Raw genomic sequence first — 20,194 nt, forward strand, 5'->3', positions numbered from 1 at the left:
GTCCCTCCTCTTCCACATTCTTCATGCCTGACTTCTTGTCCTTTTATGTTTTTCACAGCTGCCAGAGTTATATTTGCACATCCACTACCAAGGGTGGAGAACTGTACTTCCTGCCACCCAACCAGCTCCATGGTATTGCTTGTGTTTTATGTCTAGACCGGTTGACCCTGTTTTCCTTTGATTTTGTGCTTACTGCCCTGGTTGACCTGTTTCCAGAAAACAGACTGGATTATAAAAATAACACACCAGTTACTAGTTGACCTCACTGGCCCTTTGCCAATCTTGACAGATAGACAAACAGATAATTCTCTCAGAAATCCATCCTCCTCACTGTCCCATACGTCATACTTTTGTTTCATCCTGCCGTCGTTGGTGTGTTTCTTCTCTGTCTTTGCCCATTGAGTACTCCAAAACTCACCTCACTCTCTATTCTGCATTTTATGAATCTAGCCTTTTTCCTTTTACTCCTAAGGCCTTAGAACCTCCATTGATACCTCTGCTATAGCATATTCTTTCATATCATTTTGCTTTCTTGTACATCCAAAACAGAGCAAATAAGCTCCTACTAAGGGTTATTTGCTGCTTAAAAATAGTAATACAAAAAGAATAAAATAAAACCTGTCTCTCAGCTCTTAGCATACTCTTAGTTATACTCTTCTATATCATATCCTATAGCTGATTTCTTCTCTTTGTAACCAAGCTTCGTGACAGCGAGGAATAACTCCTATGATTTGTGTATTTCCAGAATACTGAGTGGTCAATAGTAACTAGTAGTTAATGACTCAGGAGCAGGTCCAGTTCAGCTGTATTTCTACACTACACTCACCAGGTTAGCCTGTACTACCTCATCCATAAACTGGGATTAGACACATCTATCTCTTACAAGAGCAATAAGGACCGACTTCGGTAATGTTTATAGGGTCCAACACTGGACCCAGCACTAATCATGTAAATAAATGACAGCTACGTTTCTATCAGAACTGACCTGTGATGCAAGTGTGTTTGTGCGTGTGTATTTTTTTTTCCTGGAACTTAGGCCCTAGAAGACTTTTCCTGGTGGGCTAGATCTCAGCATTGTAGTTAACTTCCCCACATTAGGCCCATCTTAAGTAGGATAGAAAAAGTAAAGAGAATGCAATTGTGAGTCATGAAATCAACAATGCATATAAGGCACTGCCAAGCTTCCTCTGCACACGGATGTGGGCCTCCACATCCATTTTGGACTTGAAGGTTGCTCCTTTTGACTTACCTCATTTCCTGGAAGTGTTTAGAGGCAGAATGGAAATTGAAAAGAAGGTAACAATCTCCATATAGTTATTCAGATACTGTGTACCAGGTGCCATACACACACACACACACACACACACACACTCAGTCTTTACAACATCTTTGCCAGGAAGGTCTCCTTGTCTGCATTTTTCGTACCAAAAATCTGAGACTTAAGGAAGTTAAGCAACCTGTCCGAAGTTGTGTAGCTTACCCAATACAGATTCAAGGACTTTACTTTTTACATTAACCACCAGCAGTAAATCAAATCCACACCAAGTTCTGGTTTCACTAATCCTCCATCTGCATTTCCCTTTCTGTGCAACTCATTACCAATGATTCTAAGATATTTATCATGGGGAGGGAAATTCACAGGAAATATTCAACATCATTGTTCTACTATTCCAACTTTGGGCTGGAAATAGGGCTAGAAGGACATATCTGGCAATCACTCTCAATTTCATGTATGGTCAGACCACAGCTTTGCTCACTCTGGTACTAGCGCTAAACCTTCCTTCTGCTGTTGCTGATATGTAGCTGATGGGATTCCAAAGAGGCAACTACACAAAGACCTCTAACCCATGGAAACCAGGAACGGCTTGAGACTGGCTGAATCCTTCATTTTCCCACCCTTCTCAAATTGCATCTTGCCATCTCTGCATAACTTCTGCTTGCCAAACCGTTTCCCTCTACAAAACTACCTCTCATGGATTTTTCACCCAATCTTTACATAAATATCTATACTGTATAACTACATAGGAAGAGCAAGAAACCACTAAGATGCTTCATCAAGGCTAGAAAATTGGTTTCAACCCTTTTGCTAGATGCCATATGCTAGAAATGGCTCAGCCGAGCATCATGAAGCCAGGGCTGAGTGGACAGTTTGGTGCACTGGATGAGCAGGTGGCACACTGGTGAGCAGGATCTCCCTTGGCACATGCTGTGAGAAGTTTCACTTGTACTTGCTGGCATCCAGTCCCACCTTCCACATGTTCAATTCAGGCCCTGAAAAGGGAAATGCCTTTCATAAGTGTGCCTAGATAACTAATGTGAAATTCAAAGAGCAAACCCTATTTCTTTTCCCCCTATCTCATTTTCCACAAGTCAGGAAACTGGAGCACACAGTGTGTGTTTCTCTCATGACTGTAGTTAGAGTGATTATTAGACTGTGTGACCACCAACTCTCGGAAGAATCGTTTGTATTATTGCTGTGCCCAGTTTTGCTCTCTCAAAAGCCTGTGTGATTATCTACCGGCAATCTGGCTTGTTGACTAATCACATCAGAATCGTCTCAAGCATTAATTCTTGAGATATTCCATGCTCTTCTGAGGCAGAAAGTGATTTTGTCATAAGAGCATAAAGAATCTGGATTTGGGTCGGTTAATGTCAATGATTTCTCACTTTGTTTTCGTGTCTTTTTCATTCCTTTGGGACATTGAGTCAACCCCTCTATCTTCTTATATTTCCGGTTTTCTGTCAAATTTAGCAAAAAATTAAAATTGTTGTGGCTTTTTTCACATTGTGATACAGCAAGGATAGAAACCGGAGAAGGGAATTCTAGAATAGGAGACATGGTTCTCTCTGGCGAGTCCTTATTGAGTTATACGGCAGTCTCCTCTGTTTCTGTGGTGTGTTTTAATAAAAGTATTCTGTCAAATATAATGAAACATCCTAATGCTTTCATTATTGAGTGTAGATATGATATTCTAGAGACATACCAGTTTTTCTTAAAACCACTTTATAAGAATTTGGCTTTGAACTTGAATCAGAAAGTATATGCTGCTAGGAATGGCAGTATTTGAATGTACATGTCTTTCACAGTTTCAGTAAATTTGTTTCAGTTGTCAACACTTAAAAATAAGTAAATTTCCTCATTTTAAAATATAAATTTCTATCTTCTGTTTTAAAATTTTTGAATTATTTTTATCCTGGGCTGTGTAACAAGTTTATATTCCCTCCAAAATTCACATGTAGAAAAACTAATCTCAGAGAGGGGGCATTTGATGATAGGACTTCTTGGAGACGGATATACCCTGCTTGTGGAGCCCTCGTAAATTGAGTTAGTGCCTTTAAAACAAACCCCAGGGGGATCTCTCGCTTTCTTTCTGCCATGTACGCTCACAAGAAGAAGCTAACAGTCTGCAGTACAGAGAGGACTGCACTAGTCTCTGGCCATGCTGGCCCCCAGACCTCAGACTTGCAGCCACCAGAAAACTTCCTCTTGTTTATAAACCACCATTCCAAGTATTCTTTTATGACAGCCAGAACAGTAGAGGACACAGCCGTGGTCGCACTGTACAGCAATTAGGTGCACGCAGATGGTTCTCTTAAACAGACTCTGGCACCTTGAAGATATTCATAAATTCTTTAACTCCCCTCCAATTGAGAGGTGCAGTCTGGGTACTGCCCCTTGAATCCAGTCAGTAAAATATGGCACAGATGATTCAAAGCCAGTCTCCAGGCCTTGGTTCTAAGAAACTAGCAGTGTTTGCCTTTTATACCTTGGGACACTTACTTACTTTGAAATCCATGCATGGTTTTTTCACAAGCAATTTGAAGGGAAGGCTCCATTTTGCAAAGATTGCAAAATAATTTGTAAATTGAACCTATGTTTAATATTTTATTATTATTATCATCATCATTTTTTGATACAGTTCCATAGACCCCTGGGATTTGTCTTATTTTCTCTCCAATTGCCCCCCACACACACCAAGTTCCCCTGTATCATTACTAAAGCATAGTTCTTCATACACAGTCATATGTCCATTACTGTGGGCATGGACAATGGCAGAGAGCCCAGCATCATATTGTCATATAGTGAACGGTTTCATTGTAAGTCATCTTTAGTCTGGAAGTAGAGATGCATACTGCATCATATCCTCACATCTGGATATGTTAGTCTCCATTTCACAGTTACTATACATCCCCTTAAATGAAAAGCCGCAAATCAAAATCAACAGCAGGAAGAAAAAAGAAATTAGCAATACCAAGTTAAATAACATGCTACTGAATGACTAATGTGTCACTGGAGAAATGAAAATCAAGAACCTTCTTGAAGAAAACAATGCTACTATATGATCTATGAGTCACTAAAGAATTTAATCAGAAAAAAAAAAGTGTTTTGAAGAGATGAAACTAACAACAACAAAAAAAATCAAAACCCAGGGTGCAGTGCAGTAGGCTAGTGGCTAAAGTCCTCGTCTTGAACCTGCCAGAATACCATATGGGCACTGGTTCTGATCCCAGCAGCCTGCTTCCATCCAGCTCCCTGCTTGTGGCCCGGGATAACAGTCAAGGAGTATGGGAGACCTGGAGGAAGTTCCTGGCTCCTGGCTTCAGAAAATCTTCCTCTCTCTCTCTCTCCTCCTCTCAGTATACCTGACTTTGCAATGAAAATAAATTTTTCAAAAACCCGTGATATATAGTTTCTGCTGATTTTTTTTTGTTAGTGAAATGTGTCTCATGTAGACAACAAATAGATGGGTTTTGTTTTTTAATCCAGTATACTAATCTATGACATTTGAGCTTAAGCATTTATATTCAGGGTTAATATGTATGGGTGGTAATTTGGTCCTGTCATTTTAGGTATGGGTTGTTCATTGGTTTAGTTTTCTGTTGTCATTTTACTGGGATGTTCTTCCCCTTTGCCTTTGGTGTTGGTAGGTGCTATTCCCCTTCTCTGTCAAGAGAACATCTTACTTGAACTGTGGCAATGCAGCAAGGTGAAGGAATTCACCATGGGGGGAGGGTCGCAATGTAATTTAAAAAAAGAGAGAGAACATCTTTAAATATCCTGTGTAGGACATATTTAGTAGAGGCAAATTCTTTTAGCTTTTTTTTTTTTACTATGGAAGAATTTTATTTCATTTTCAAAGACAAAGGAAAGTTTTGCTGGATATGCTATGCTGGGATAAATTTTTTTTTTCCTTTTGAATCTGAAATATGTTGTTCCATTCTCTTCTGGCCTGTAGAGTTCCCTGTGAGAGGTCTCCTGTGAGTTTAATTGGCATTCCTTTGTATGTCAGTTGATTTTTTTTTTTTTTGGTATGCACATTTACGGATCTTTTCCTTATGTTCCATTGAAGAGAGCTTGACAATCATGTGTTGTGGTGAAGATCGCTTTTGATTAACCCTGTTGGGAGTTCTGTGTCCCTCCTGGAACTTGTTTCCCAATTGTTTCTCCAGATTAGGGAGATTTTCCTTTATTGTTTCATTGAGTACATTTTGAATCCCAGTTTCTCTTTCTGCACTTTCTGGGATTCCCATAATTCTTATATTTCGCCTCTTAAAAGTGTCTTTCAATTCTTGAATACTTTTATTGGCCTGATCCAGCTCTGCTTCCAGCTTTTTGTGTGCTTCCCCCTGGTGACAGGAAATATCTTCTAATTTTGAGATTCTTTCTTCTGCTTGCCTCATTCTATTTTGGAGACTCTCGTCACTGTTTTTAATTTGCTCCACTATATTTTTTACTTCTGATATATCAGCTTTCACTTGATTCATTTCCTGTGTGACATATTCTTTAAATTCCTTGAATGCCTGCTTTAAGTGTTTCTCCTTGTTGATAAGAAGCTTTAAAGCAAGTGTTTGGAATTCTGTATCTCCCATTTTCTCGATGTTTTCCTCAGTTAACTCTGAGGTTTGCATAGGGTTTTGCTCCTTTGCAGGGGCGTCTTCAGTAATATTCATTTTGCTTTTATCTCTTGTTTTGCTTTTGGTCACTGTACTTCTGGTTAGCAGAATCTTCTCCTTGGGGCAGCTTTCTAAGCTGTGTCACCCACAGGTCTACAGTTCAATTTTGCTTATTAGAGTTGGTACATGGCTCTTTGTTTGCAGCCAATTGTGCCACTTCCTGCAGCAAGTTCCAGATCTGGGTTCTGATGTTAGATTTCCAGCATGGGCTTTGTAGCCTCAGCTCCTGACTTACCACTCTCCACATCCTGAGACTCCATGCTGAGGCTACACTGTTGTCTTTACAACCTTTCTCCCATTTCCAGTTGGAGCAGGTTCCAGGATTAGGGAGACACCAGGTGTCCAACATAGCTAGGTTGTTGGTGGTGGTAATCTTGCCGGAACCTGTTGGACGTTATGACTGAAGTCCACATGGACTTATTTTGACCCGTATGATGCCCTAGTCAGTATCATTTTCCTGTGGGAACCAATGCAATACACTGAGATTGATGAATTCTCACCTAGCAGAACATATGCACAGCTCTCTGTTATCCCTGCAGTCCTAAAACTTTTGCCATACTGTACAAAATGGCACTTGACATGCCTCTACAATAGTTCTTGATCTGCTGGTGGTCAGGTCTGAGGGCTACTCAGACTGTCTTGGGTGGAACCTGTAGGATGCCACGTTGTTGCAGTTCACTGAGTCAGAAATGAGTTCACTCCCAGCTCAGTGTATATTCAGTCCTTTCCCTTACCTTTGCCTCCTAAACAAAATAATGCCCGATTTGGCTAAACGGGGGTGGGGGGGGAAGGGGGGAGTGGTTGTGGGCTGGGTTGTGAAACCCACCCTGTTCCCACACTGCCTGTCTAGGATCTGCTGCTCTGTCTCTGCTCCTGGACACATCAAATGGACCAGCAGGACGGACAGTTCTTTCTCTGGGTTCACCTCCTGAGCTCCCAGTGAAAGTCCCTTCCCACCTGGTTGCTGGTTGCCATTGTTCCGGCTGCCATTGGAGTTCAGATTGCCACTTGCTGAATGCCACTAGGGCATCAGTCACTGCAGCACCACACCATTGTGTCCACTGCTCACCTGTGTCTGTCAGTCTCCAGGTACCCCTCTGCTGTTGTTCTGTCCTCTCCTATTTCCTGGAATGTGCCCTCTCTGCTTCATACTGGTTAATGTTTCTCCATCCATTTAAACGTGTCCTTTCCCTATTCCACCATCTTGATTCAATCAAGCCTATTTTATAAAAATTTCACTTATCCTCAGGTTATTGAAGTATCTTTACATGTATGTGATACACACATACACAGAGTAACTCCCCTGTAATTGCAGATTCTGTATCCATAGATTTAATAAAACACAAGTTGGAAAAAAATGGGGATGAGGGAACTACACATAAACTAAACATGCATAGGATAGAGTAACAAGTACATTGTAAGTAATCTGAAGCTGATTTTGCAGGTACTTACAACTCACAGATACTCAAGTTCACAGGTTATAGGCAGCACCACACCTTTTTCTATAAGAGACTAGAGTATCTATGAGTTGTAGTACCTGCAAAATTTCAAAACACATCCCTGTGGACATCAAAGAATGGTGAAACTGAATTGTAAGGCCAGGAGGAACACATAGATAAATGGAATTTTCCAACTTGAAGAGCTTCATCTCCCATGGACCACCTTGCTCAAAGTGAAGAGAACAGAAGTCCAAGGAGTGGGTAGCTTGGAGAGTTGGTTCCCTTGTCTGTACCAATGAGCCTGTGAGCAAAATAGCTTGGCTTTTGTGTTATTTACTCAGTACATATGTATGTATCTCGTACCATATTAGAAATGCATTCATTACCTGGCAATCCAGCCTGTGGTGTTATATGTATATAATTCTACGTGGAAGCCCAGGTTTCACTCATCTTGTGCTGTCAGCTCTCAGCAAATACTTGTTGAATAAATGAATGAACAAATGAATGCGTGTTCATCACCAAGGGTACAAAGACGAATGAGACATGGCCGCTGCCCTTCGGGAGCGCACAGTCTATTGAACACGGGCAGCAAATTAAATACTGTTCATGCCTCCTGGGTTAGCACATTCTTTTATGTGGAAAAACCATTTCATCTATGTCTAGCTGCTATTCACTCCTCTATCCAGATGGAACAACAAGGTGTGGGAGAACATGCCCTGGGGGAGCCCAGAGTCGAGTGGGCGGCTGCAAACCACCTACCCAGAAAAGACAGCCTTACTGCACTGCATTGAGTGTGCAAGAAGGAGGAAGAGAGGAGCAGCCCATCAGAGTTGCAGGGACGAGGGCACAATTCCTCAGAATCCCCCTCTGGTACCCATCAGAAAGGCAGGGACAAGATCACTGACATATTCAGTCAGGAAGAAAGGCCACTCCATCAGCACCTCTCCACCACGCCTGCAGCTAGCTGGCAAGACTGGAGTAGTCTGGAGCTCCATTTCATTTGAAAAGAGATTTCAGAAAGGCTCTGATTTTAAGCAATGTGACCCCCGCCCCAAGGACTTTGAGAATTATCTTTGTTCCATCTTCAGTATTTTTGGCAAAGTGTCAGCTTCTGGATTTTTTTCTCTTTGTCTTCCTCATAATGGGGACTTTGGTGAAGTTGCATAGCAGGGAAACAAAGACCTTTGTTTAATTTCAGAAAAAAAAAATGACATCTAGGTCTTTATTCTCCCTGTGAGTCTGAGCATCGATGTCAATATATTGATGAATATTTTATAAAATGCTGATTAAATGCTTTTGGGTTTTGAACGATTCCTTTGGTTTATGTTAAATATCAAGAACATGAAGTTATCAGGCAATTGTGGCAGACGGGTGCCTTTGCTGTCTTGTCAGTTTCCAAACTGTGGGGATGTGTCCAGCCAGAGGTGGCTGAGTGCAGTAGGTGGAAATGTCTTTGTGCTTGCAAAGTAGAACCTGGTGAAATGCCTAGCAGTCATGAATTTGCTGCCTTACTTCAACAGACTTCCTGTAGAAATTTGAAAAGAAAGATAGCAGTAGTGAGAAGCAAACTCTACTTCATAGTGGCACGGTGCGTTAAGCTGCCACTTGTGATGCCTTATTTCATATGGGAGTGCCAAGTTCAAGTCCAAACTCTACTTGCAATTCATTTTTCTACAAACGTACACCTTGAGAGGAACCGGTTGATGGTTTAAGTGCTTAGATATCTACCATGTAAAAAAAAAATCCTGGCTGGAATTCCAGGCTTCTGGCTTGGGCCTGGCCCCACCCTGAATGTTACAGGTACTTGGGAGTAAACCACCGAATGGGAGATCTTCTTCCTCCCCCACCACCTTCCTGCTCTACCTTTCAAATAAATATTTTAAATCTTTTGTTAAAAGTTTATCAGGATTGAAACTTTTGAGGTAAAAATGCTATCTTTGTCAAGAGATTTTTCTTAGAAACCTGGCTTTTACTCATTCAGCTTTAGAATACAGCTCTAGGCAAATAATTACATTAAACTGTAAACTTTTAACATTAAGCAACAAATAAATAAACTATGGATAGTAAGTGATTACTGATTTGTGCTTAATATGGCACTAACTATCTGAGACTAACCAAAACAGAACTTCCAATCTTCATGAAAATATCTTTCTCACTGATTTTTATTTCTATATATTTTTAAAATTTTCACATCCTAGTCCTGCTGCAATTGCTCAGTGACTAAATTCTTGCCTTGCACATGTCAGGATCACATATGGGTACCAGCTCATGTCCCAGCTGCCCCACTTCCCATCCAGCTTCCTGCTTATTGCATGGGAAAGCAGTAGGGGATAGCCCAAAACCTTGGGACCCTGCACCCACATAGGAGACCTGCAAGAAACTCCTGGCTCCTGGCTTCAGATCATCTCAAATGTTGTCCATTGCAGCCACTTGGGGAGTGAACCAGTGGAAGGAAGATATTTCTATCTCTCTTTCAAATATGCCTTTCTAATTAAAAAAAACAGCTAACTCCTTTAAAATTTTTCACATCCTTTTTTTGATCGGTAGATTAGATGTTTGTTGCTCATTCCTGTTTTCAGGGTTGCCTATGTGTTCTGTTACCACTGGTGACTTTAATACTTTCAAATCTAGACTTTCTTGGCCCAACACTTCAGTCTTTACACGGGCACTGCATTATTATATCAGTGAAAGTTGTCTTGCCTTCCCCATAGTTTTTTTACTTCTTGCTTAATTTTAATAGTTTATAGTTTGATGTGATTATCTGGCTAGTTAGTATCCTAAAACTGATTGACTAAAAACCTATGTTGCTATGAAAAAGCTCTTATTTTCCACGTGACTGTATGTTCTTGAGTCTGAATCTTGAGTGCTGAAAATTTTCAAATAAAAGATAACACAGGTAAAATTCACGTAGCATAACATCTTCTCTTCCTCAGTGCCTGGAGGTGATTCTATCACCTTAAACATTGGAGACCCAAAAGAAACTTAGAAAGATTGCTTGGACTGTGCTCTGACTTCAGGTGAACCCATTGATAGCGTATCCATAAAAGATCATAGTGTGGCTTTTTTTCAAGCTTTCAAGAAAATAATGGCATTTGGCTTTCTTTGATAACCATCCCTGATGTTAGTTTCCTGCCCCAGAAGGAGAGTCCTGGTTTGGCTTCAGAATCAGACCTGAGTTCAGATGTTTCCGCTGTCACTATCTGTCCAGGTGTCAATCTACAGGTTGCCGATCATGGTAAATCTTATTTAACTGATTTGCAGTATTAGAATAAACAATACCATCTTTATATCATGTGTAAACACGTGCAAGGGCCAGCCACAAGGACTGTTCCTCCCAGGTTGCTCTTTTGCCTGAGCTGACACCTCATCTTGAATTCCTGGTTTTTAGTACTCTGACCTTAATGCAGAGGAAGAAGGTTGATAGGTTCGTGATTCCCTAAGATAGTAAACAGTGTGGTGTAACTGGGAGATGGCACAAATGATAACGAGAAACTGGTTTGCCACCTTCAGAATAGCAAACAAAAGGGACATTTAGTATGTCCCATTAGATATTGGAGAACGAGATATACTTAAAATCTACTTCTATGTTCTGCTTGACATTGTACTTGGAACTGAGGACAAACTAGCTTTGTGGCCAGCCCCTAAATATAAAAGAAGACAAAGCCTAGGAAAATCAGCCAGAAACATTGAAAAACACAAATGGTAGAATCACATACATGAATGGAATGGGAGGGGAAGCCTGAATGTGCGGCAAGTACAACAGGGAGGAACTAACTACACTGCATCATGAGGCTGGCACTGGAAACAGGTGAGGGACATTGAGCAGAGGGTGTTTGCTATTTCCAGATGTAGACGATTCAGGCGTGGCTGAACTTCACCAGGCTCAGAAATTTCTGGACTCATAACTTCGGTGTGACACAAAGACCTTCAGTATTTCACAGGACTCATATTGTTTTTAAAAAGATACAGACTCTGGTCTCCATAAGCAGAATAAAGTTCATCGACATTCTCAAACCTCACCCCCTTTTTTGGATATGGAATTGGCTGAGAAAATGAATGATTTTTGGATATCTGAAGGGTGATGAGTAGCAGCATTGGCATTTTAAAAGGATGGGAGATTGGAGAATATGGAGGCAGCTAGCATCACAGAGATGTGATACAGATTGAACTTGAAAAGAATTCCTGGTAGTGTTATCTACTGAAAAAGAGATGAGTTTAGCATAGTAGTTAACACACTGCTTGAGAAACCCATTTCCCATTGCAGAATGCCTAGGTTCTAGTCCCAGCTTGACTGTGAATTGGCTTCCTGTTAATGTGTGTACCCTGGTAGGAGGCAGCAGGTGTGGCTCAAGTACTTGGATGCCTGCTAAGCATGTAAGAGATTCAGTTAGTGTTCCAGGCCCCTGGCTTCGGATGCTGTTGAGGCATCTGAGGAATGAACCAGCAACAGGAGCAATGACTTTCGCTCCTCTCTTTACTCCTTTCAAATAAATAAGAATGCATTTTTTTAAATTTTTTTTTTATTTGAAGGAAGAGAAGATGGGAGGGAGTAAAGTAAGAAGAAGATGTTGTGGTGACATTTCTACCTGTGTTAAATACAAAGGCAGGCATTATCTGTGTATCATTCTTTATGTTCCTGAGATATGGTGTGCCTACACCATGCTAAGTGCAGGTTCAAGCCTGGGGTGTTAGGAATGGCAGACAGTGACCAGATCCTCAGGGAGATCAGCGACTTGTGCCCGTTGTTCAACAACTACTTGATGATTTAAAATACAAGAATGGAAATGGATAAAAAGATAGAATAACATAAATATTATAGCTACTGTTTGTATTTCTATAGTTTCTATGGAGTAAGCTATTTGGGAATACCTTATAGAAGACCTTGCACTAGAAATGCATCTTCAAAAATGATTTTTAGCTTTACATGATGGTATTAGAGCTATGCTGTACACACACCAGAAGGGAGTGATTGGACTTTCTGAAAATGTGAAGTGCAGCAAAGAGAGCACCAATCATCAAAGAGGAGCCTAGAGGAGAATCAAGTACATAAACCCAATGCTTTCCATTCTTATTAACATTTTAGATTATATTATAGTCAAATAGTTAATGGCTCTATTAAATGAAGCATTCAACAAATAAAAATTGATACGTCCATAACCAAGCAGAAAAACAGAAAAAGGATATTAAAAATAATCAAATGAATAAGTGTGTAACTTTGCTCTTATAAAATAAATATTAAAATGGTGTGTCTTAAGCTCCTAATTCCTCTAATCTTTTTACATAATACACATCAAGTTCCCTGTATTTAAATTACTATTACTGTCCTTTAAATAAGACACTATTTCATGATCCTCACTGTACATTTGTAAAACAAAAGAAACATGACTCAGTCATATTCTGATAAATAGGTGTGGGTGAAGTTATTTTTTGCTTGGGAATTTTTGACAGCAACATCTGCTATTTGTGGATGTCCTTCCTCTTAGAAATGACACCTTTGGGATCATGACACCAAAAAGCCAAACAAGCTTGGTCTTAGCTTTAAACTGGAAAGTGGTGGGACTTGGTAGGTAGATGAGAAGGAACTCAAAATGTACTGGAGTCTTTAAAGACATTAGAACCATAAAGCACAATGAACTGGGCATCAAGTCCAGGCAAACTTAATTTGTCAAGTACAAAAATTTCCGGTCTGCACAGGATAGGGTGATTCCGTGAACTTAGAACTCTGGGAATAAATTGCAGACAGATGCCACCTCTCAGACCTTTGGACCTCTTGGACCAAGAAAAGACATGTAAGAAAAGACAGGGAGCTAAGCCGTTCCTAAGCTAATACATGTTAGTATATGTTCCTAAGTTAATACAAGACCTTTTAGGCAGTGATCTCATGCTGGAAGGCAAATACTGTCTATTCTTTGCCTGTAAGGATCCCAGTATTTTTCTCTGTAAGAGAGACGTTTCCTCCAGGGGAGACAGAATGCTACTCCATCACAACAACACGTTTGATAAATAAGGGACTGAGGCAGAGGGGTCTCTGGCTTCCCCTGCAAGCAAGGAACTCCAGAACTGAGAGGCCAAAGAGGCAAAGCAGTCTAGGGATGGCAGCAAGATTTAACAATTTTCTCAGTCTTGAGTGGAGTTTTGATTTGGAAATGCAGTTATGAGGGCTGAGCTTACACATTGATGGAAGAGTACAGGGCTGAGGTATTGGAATGTGTGCGTGAATTCTTCCCACCTCTGAGGAACTGAGTTCCCTGGTGCAGGATATGTTCTCCTGTCTGTGAGCCAAGCTCTCCCACGTTCTGCGTGCACACTACACACACAGTCATCACCTAAGGGTGCTTGCCTCTCAATGCAGTGGTCATGCTGAGAAAAAGCAGGCAAGAACACAATGATTAAGAGTAATTAGTGTTGTGACAAAATAAATGAGTGACACCTATGCCTCCTGTTGGAGAAATGAGTTACCAAAACACATAGAACAATCACAGAAAATGCCAATCTTATTCCTTACCACTATGCTGGTCATTTCTGGCTTTCATTAGCAGCCTTGTGATCTGTGTTCACTCAGATGAAGGGAAAATTCCAGGTTTAGGTTTCATGTTCAATCACGTAGACTTATGTCATTATTATCTGAACGTAGACTAGAGTCATTATTATCTGAGCATTTGAAATTTTAGCTATGCCAGAAAAGCATACTGTTATTCGGAGTTCATCATGCAAAAACATGCCAATTAGCATTTTATTATATTTTTAAGATTTTTATGAATACGTGTAATTACAAAAATCTACATTTTAATACAAAAATAGAGGAGTTCACCGGTTTCCCGCATACACAATATGAAAGGGAATTTTGCAAAATTTAGATTCTCTTTAAAAAAAAAGGAACGATGACACTGTAGATGATACTGGTTTCCAGACTCTAATCAGCCTAAGCTATCAGCAGTACAGAAGGACAGTAAGACATTTGCAGCTAGGAGGGAGCTTAAGAAAGCCGATGTTCTCTGTGGTAACTGAAAGCCACCAAGAATAGAGAAATACAAGAATGCAAGCATTTTACAATTACACCTTTTTTCAGGGGAAGAGTGTAAACAACTTCATTCTTAAAAGGTTTGATTATATGAGGAACTGCAATTCAACTGGGATCGAAACGCAACAGGATGGCAAAATCCAGGAGAGAGGGGCGGCGCATGTAAGAAGCTGGAGGAAGGAAACTGCTGTCATTTCATATTGTAGCAAAATTCCCTTTCATATGCTTAATATTAACAATTGTCTTTGTGTCTTTTATTTACTTTTGAAATGTACAGAGAAACATATTTGCCCTCCGCTAGTTGACTCTCCAGACATCCACAATAACCTGACTCCACAGGCTGCAGCCAGAAGCCTGGAATTCATTCTAGATCTCCCTTGTGGATGACAGGGATCCAAGTTACTTGAGCAATCAGCCTCCCAGTGTTCACAATGCCAGGAAGCTGTCACTGGAAGGAGAACTGGTACTTCAAGGCGGGCAGTACAATATGGGAATGCAGACATCACATGCAGTCTCTTAAACAACCCCTTCATCTTTATCAGCTCTAAGTTCATAGTAAAACTTTATCAACTAGAAGTATTTTTCTCACTACCATGAAATTTTATTCAATATATAATCCCTAATTAGTTTCATTGCACAAATTCTGATTGTTCATTCCTTTTCTAATAATCCTGTGTTTGGATACTATGTTTTCATTCATAATCGTGTTCTCGGTTATCACTTTCACTTCCTTTTTTCTCTCTCTCTGACTCTGGATGATAGTTACAAGTCTTCCTTCACATTAAGGGTTTCTAACCCAGGCTGATTTTTTAAGAATCATTGTTTTGGTTTAAAAGCTGAATGTTCACTGAGGAGCCCATGTGATAAAGACTTGATTCCCAGGATAAGACTACTGGAAATTATGGAAGAACTGGGGCTAGTGGGAGATCCTTAGTGTCTGAGGAAGTAGTTCTCAAGAGGATAGTTATAAATGCCTGAGTTTGAACCTGCTGTTGTCTACCTCTTGGCTTACTATGTGGCTTACTTTTCTTCAAGGCCACCGTAGTGCCTGGGCCAGAGCCTGTATCACACACTTGGATTTTCAGTCTCATCTCCAAAACTGTGAGATAAACAAACAACACTTTCCTTCATGGGTGGCATAATTTCCTTTTGCCATAGTAAAAAAAAAAAAAATCACCTAAAGTTGTTTCTGCAAATACAGAATTCTTAGCTTCTCCCAAGACACACTAACACAAATTTTGCATCTGATCCTAAGAATATATGTTTTAGAGTCCCACACTCCTATACCCACATACACTTTATATTTCTGATGTGCTTCTAGATTTAAGGTCATTCTCCTGCTTCACTTGTTTAATCCAGTTAATTCAGGATGACCCTCTTCATTGCTGCTTTTCATGAGGTTTGAAATTTTATAGCAAAATTATTTGCTTGCTTATATAATTTTCATAAGATCTTTTTTATTTCTGTCGTCTGCCTCATTACTTATCTTCTAATAGGTTTGTATTTTGAGTAATTACCCTCAGAATAACAAAAATTTAGACTCTTAAACTTCCGTTATCTTACGGTAAATCCTTTCTCTGATATGCTGTTCTTTTTGTGTTACGATTATTCCCTCTTTTGTGTTGAAATATTTTTAATTCAGGTGAGCTCTCTTTGATAATTCACTCTGCAGTAGTGCCAGAGGTGACTGCTTTGCAATCCCAGGACCCTTAAATTGGTGATGCCACATGGTGTTTGCCATTCTGCAGTCTGAGCAGTATGGAGAAGGCTGAAATTTTTCAGCAGCCTTGCAACAAAGCTTTGTGTTGCTAGTTTTCTGCATATGTAGAGATCCTTCCTTCAAGATCCGTATCTCAATATCTTTTTCTTCTCCATATCTTTTTACACTTCACCTTGCCCATTACTCTGTGTAGCCAGTGTTGTTACATCTAGTATCTTACATGAAACGCATACCTGTGCAAGTTGGCTAGTACTTCCTTGAGTTAGGGCAGTGAGTTTTCTAATCATATGGTGCTTTTTTTCTATTTATCAGGAACGGTCACGTTGGTGACATTTGTATTAGAAAACAATGCCTACTTTCATAGGAAATTGGAGTTACTATGCCATAGAAAATGTCCTCCCTGCACTACATGCTCCACATTGTCCCATTGAATTGAGCCTTTCCTATTCCGATAAAATACCTTCACCTCCAGATCTCAGCCCTCAGTGTGAAAAACATCTCCTGAAGATGTTAGAACAAGTCAAGTTCGTTAAAAAGCAAACAATAGCCAAAAACTGGGAACAAGCCCAAAATCCATCTGCAGTTATATAATTAAGTAGAATGTACTATCTATTGTGTAATATTATACAAATCCTATTAGCCACAGGCAGTCAGCAAGAACAAACATTGAAAACAACGTTGAGAGGCCAGCATTGTTACACGGCAAGTTAGGCCACCATCTGCAGTGCTAGCATCCCAAATGAGTGCCAGTTTGAATCATGGCTGCTCCACATCTGATCCAATTCCCTGCTTATTTTCCTGAGGAAAGCATTAGAAAATGACCCAAGTACTTGGACCTCTAACATTCACATGAGATTTCCAGATGCGATTCATCTTGGGACCATTGTGGCTATTTGCAAAGTAAACCAACAAATAGAAGATTCTTGTTCTCTCTCTCTCTCTCTCTTTTATCTCTCCATATACCTTTCTTTCTTTATTTCTTTGTGTGTAGGTGAGTTTTACACACAAATTTTTTGAAACAAATTAGCCCCCCCCAAAAAAAAGAATTGGAAGGTCCAGATTATGGCAGATAATCAGGATAATCCATTCACATAAATTTTACAAACAGGCAAATCTGAGCACTGCCTTATTTAAACTACAGGTCTGTACCTATGTGGTTGCAGTTTTTTTGGTAATCACCTGAATGATTATAATACGTGCAATGTGTACAATGATTCTGTAAGCAAGTGCAGCACAGTGGTTAGCACACGTGGAAGATGGGCATAGGTCAGATTAGGAAGAGACATTACAGACACCCTAGCATTCACAACTTTTGAGCTGGAGATTCCTCTTCTGAATTGGAGATGTCAGAGTCTCGCTGCAAACCTCATTAAACTTGCCTTAGTTCATCACTGCTATCAGACTGGCCTGCTGGCCTGCCTGAAAGGTTGAGACCCATGATCATCTTAGAGCCTGAAAAACGTAGCTCCTGGCGAAAGATAGACAGGCCTGCTTTTAAATCAACTGTCTGTTATTATAGATCCTCCTCCAATGACCATAAAGAACCCATTTAGCATTTCTTTTTTTTTAAATATCATAATTTCAGTAAAATGTCACTTGATCTATTGCCTTCTTTCCTTCCTATAACATGTATCCATTATTCTTCCACACACTATGAGACCACTGATAATTTTCCAGAAAAATGTTCCCCTGGAGTCATTGTGCAAATTGTTCCTACTTTTAGGGGATACCCGTAACAAGAAAGTGGAATATCATTTTCTTAACTATGTCAGGCTTTTTGCCCTCAAGAAGTCTCCTGTCTTAGAACAGGAAGCCCTTGGGTCAAACAACACTGTAGCCCCTGTGATGGAATGGTACAGAGGTAGCCAGTTTGATGCTGGATTCTCAGAAGCAAGAAAGAAACCAGGAGTTCTTTCAATCATTTGGTTTTGTGGCAGGAGAGATGATCTTTTTTTCCAGGAGGTTATTTTTGCAAACAACAAAACAAAGCAAAATATTGAAAGCATGTGTTCCTGAAAGATTTTTCACATTGATATTCTGGGCAGTATGTTCAGGTATTCTCTGTACAATTCCTTCACTGAATCAGGCCTTCAAACAAAGCTCTGGGCAAGCAGTGCATCGTGTGGCATGTCCACAGGCCACTACATGGTCACTTTAAGGAAAGGACTAAAATATCTGCCTCCTAGTTGTTTTCATTTGGGATTTACTTCACGGTAAATGTGAAAGCTCACGATTAAGTTGGCTGTTGGGCTAATTATTCCCATGTACTTGTTTTCTGTTGCTCCATGCAACCAGGTGGAAGGCATCCTCCCCACCCAGACTCTGAAAAGGCAGGGACATTTAACTGCAATAACCATTTGTACATAAGATGAAGCACCTCTCTGTCCTTTATGGAGAGTGATTTATTAGGTCACTCTGCATCTCATTGCCTTTTCTGATTACTCAAGGAATCATACTGTTCTCTCTTTTTTTGTAAGATTTATTTATTTTTAATGGAAAGGCAGATATACAGAGAGAAGGAGATACAGAGAGAAAGATCTTCCATCCGCTGGGCCACTCCCTAGTGGCCACAACAACCAGAGCTGAGCCGATCCAGAGCCCGGAGGCCGGAGCTCCTTCTGGGTCTCCCTCACAGATGCAGGGTCCCAAGGCTTTGGGCCGTTCCTGACTGCTCTCCCAGGCCACAAGCAGGGAGCTGGATGGGAAGCAGGGCTGCCAAGATTAGAACTGGTGCCCATATGGTATTCCGGTGCATTCAGGGCAAGGCCTTTTGCCATTAGGCTACTGGGCCAGGCTGGAAACATGCAATTCTGCAGAAATAAACTGTTTGATTATCAGGATCAACCCATAGGTATTATAAAATTACAGCTTCTCAGTTGGGTGCCAAAGTAGAAAGGAAAGTGTGGTGTTAGCCATTTAATATCAATTCAGATACACATTTATAAACATTTCAATTCCTAGCACACACATGTTCCTAAACAGACAGAAATGGTTCCCCTTGCCTGTCCTTTGTACCTGTTCTCTGCTGAAACCTAAAGTAGCACAGTTCATCTGCTCATCCGAGCAGAAGCAGAGTATGACCCAGAATAGAGTTTGGGTACAAAAACAGATTATTTGCCCCACATCCTGGGACCTGAGATGTTTGGCACATTGTAGGAAATGACATTTCACTGCTCACCCCTCAGTTCTAGCAGTTTCATGCTGACCATATTCTTTACAAGAAAACTCAGTTGTTATTTGCATTTGAGATCCATGTGATTAATTGGTAAGTAATAAAGAACTAATCCATGCTCCAAATTTTATATATGTATATAATTGACGTATATAATTGATATAGGCTATATATAATTAAATATTTATATATAATTGATACAGGTTATATATAATTAAATGTTTATATCAAATTATATCTGTTACATACAATTTTGTATTTTATATAACTGATATATATAAAAGTATTAGCTTGAATATAAAATTGGTATATATGTATAAATTTGACATAGTGGAACAGGATGCTGTTATTGAGAAATTGAAGCAACAGGTGTGATTAAATAAGATCACACATTTCTATGTTTAATTTCACATCACTCTTTAGCAACTGAATCCATGCACTCCTCCCCCCCCATGTAGTATCCAGCATCTTGCCTTTTTTGTATGCCCACCAGAGTGGTGGCAGAGCACTCCCAAAGCCAGCCTGCTGAGCTGCTGTGAGTCAAACCCGGCTTTGCCTCCAGATTATTCAGTATGGCTAAACACTGTTTATTAATTTGCCTCCCTAGAATTTAGGACTTGCAGTGCATTAATATTGTTGATATTCAGTTTCAACTAAAAATTTTGTCAAACATGCGAAGTCTAGAATCAACATTAAACAAAGTGATTGCCAAGGTATAGGCATGGGAGAAGTGAAAGGTGCTGGTCAAAGTGTATATACTCTCAGCTGGTATGAGCCCTGAGGGTACAATGTTGTGATTACGGTTAGTAATGCTGTCATGCATACGGGAAGATGCTTAGAAAGTAGATCCTACAAGTCCTCACCAGATACAAAAAGAGACAACCATG

The 20,194-nt window shown here is 40.1% G+C and overlaps 1 protein-coding gene across 2 annotated transcripts in view; it reads left to right on the top strand.

Annotated features, from left to right (window-relative positions):
* Positions 1–20,194, top strand: part of SAMD12 (sterile alpha motif domain containing 12) — a 446,863-nt gene that overhangs the window by 261,417 nt on the left and 165,252 nt on the right. The window contains exon 5 of one of the 2 annotated variants that reach the window (XM_040979381.1): positions 20,045–20,050. The exons of the other annotated variant lie outside the window; for it this stretch is intronic. Within the exon in view, the coding sequence (XP_040835315.1) occupies positions 20,045–20,050 (6 nt within the window). The remainder of the gene's footprint in view (positions 1–20,044; positions 20,051–20,194) is intronic. 2 annotated transcript variants of the gene reach the window in all.

Source organism: Ochotona curzoniae, unplaced genomic scaffold (genome assembly GCF_017591425.1).
Source record: "Ochotona curzoniae isolate NIBS_2020 unplaced genomic scaffold, NIBS_Ocur_1.0 contig_3190, whole genome shotgun sequence".
Classification (NCBI taxonomy): Eukaryota; Metazoa; Chordata; class Mammalia; order Lagomorpha; family Ochotonidae; genus Ochotona; species Ochotona curzoniae.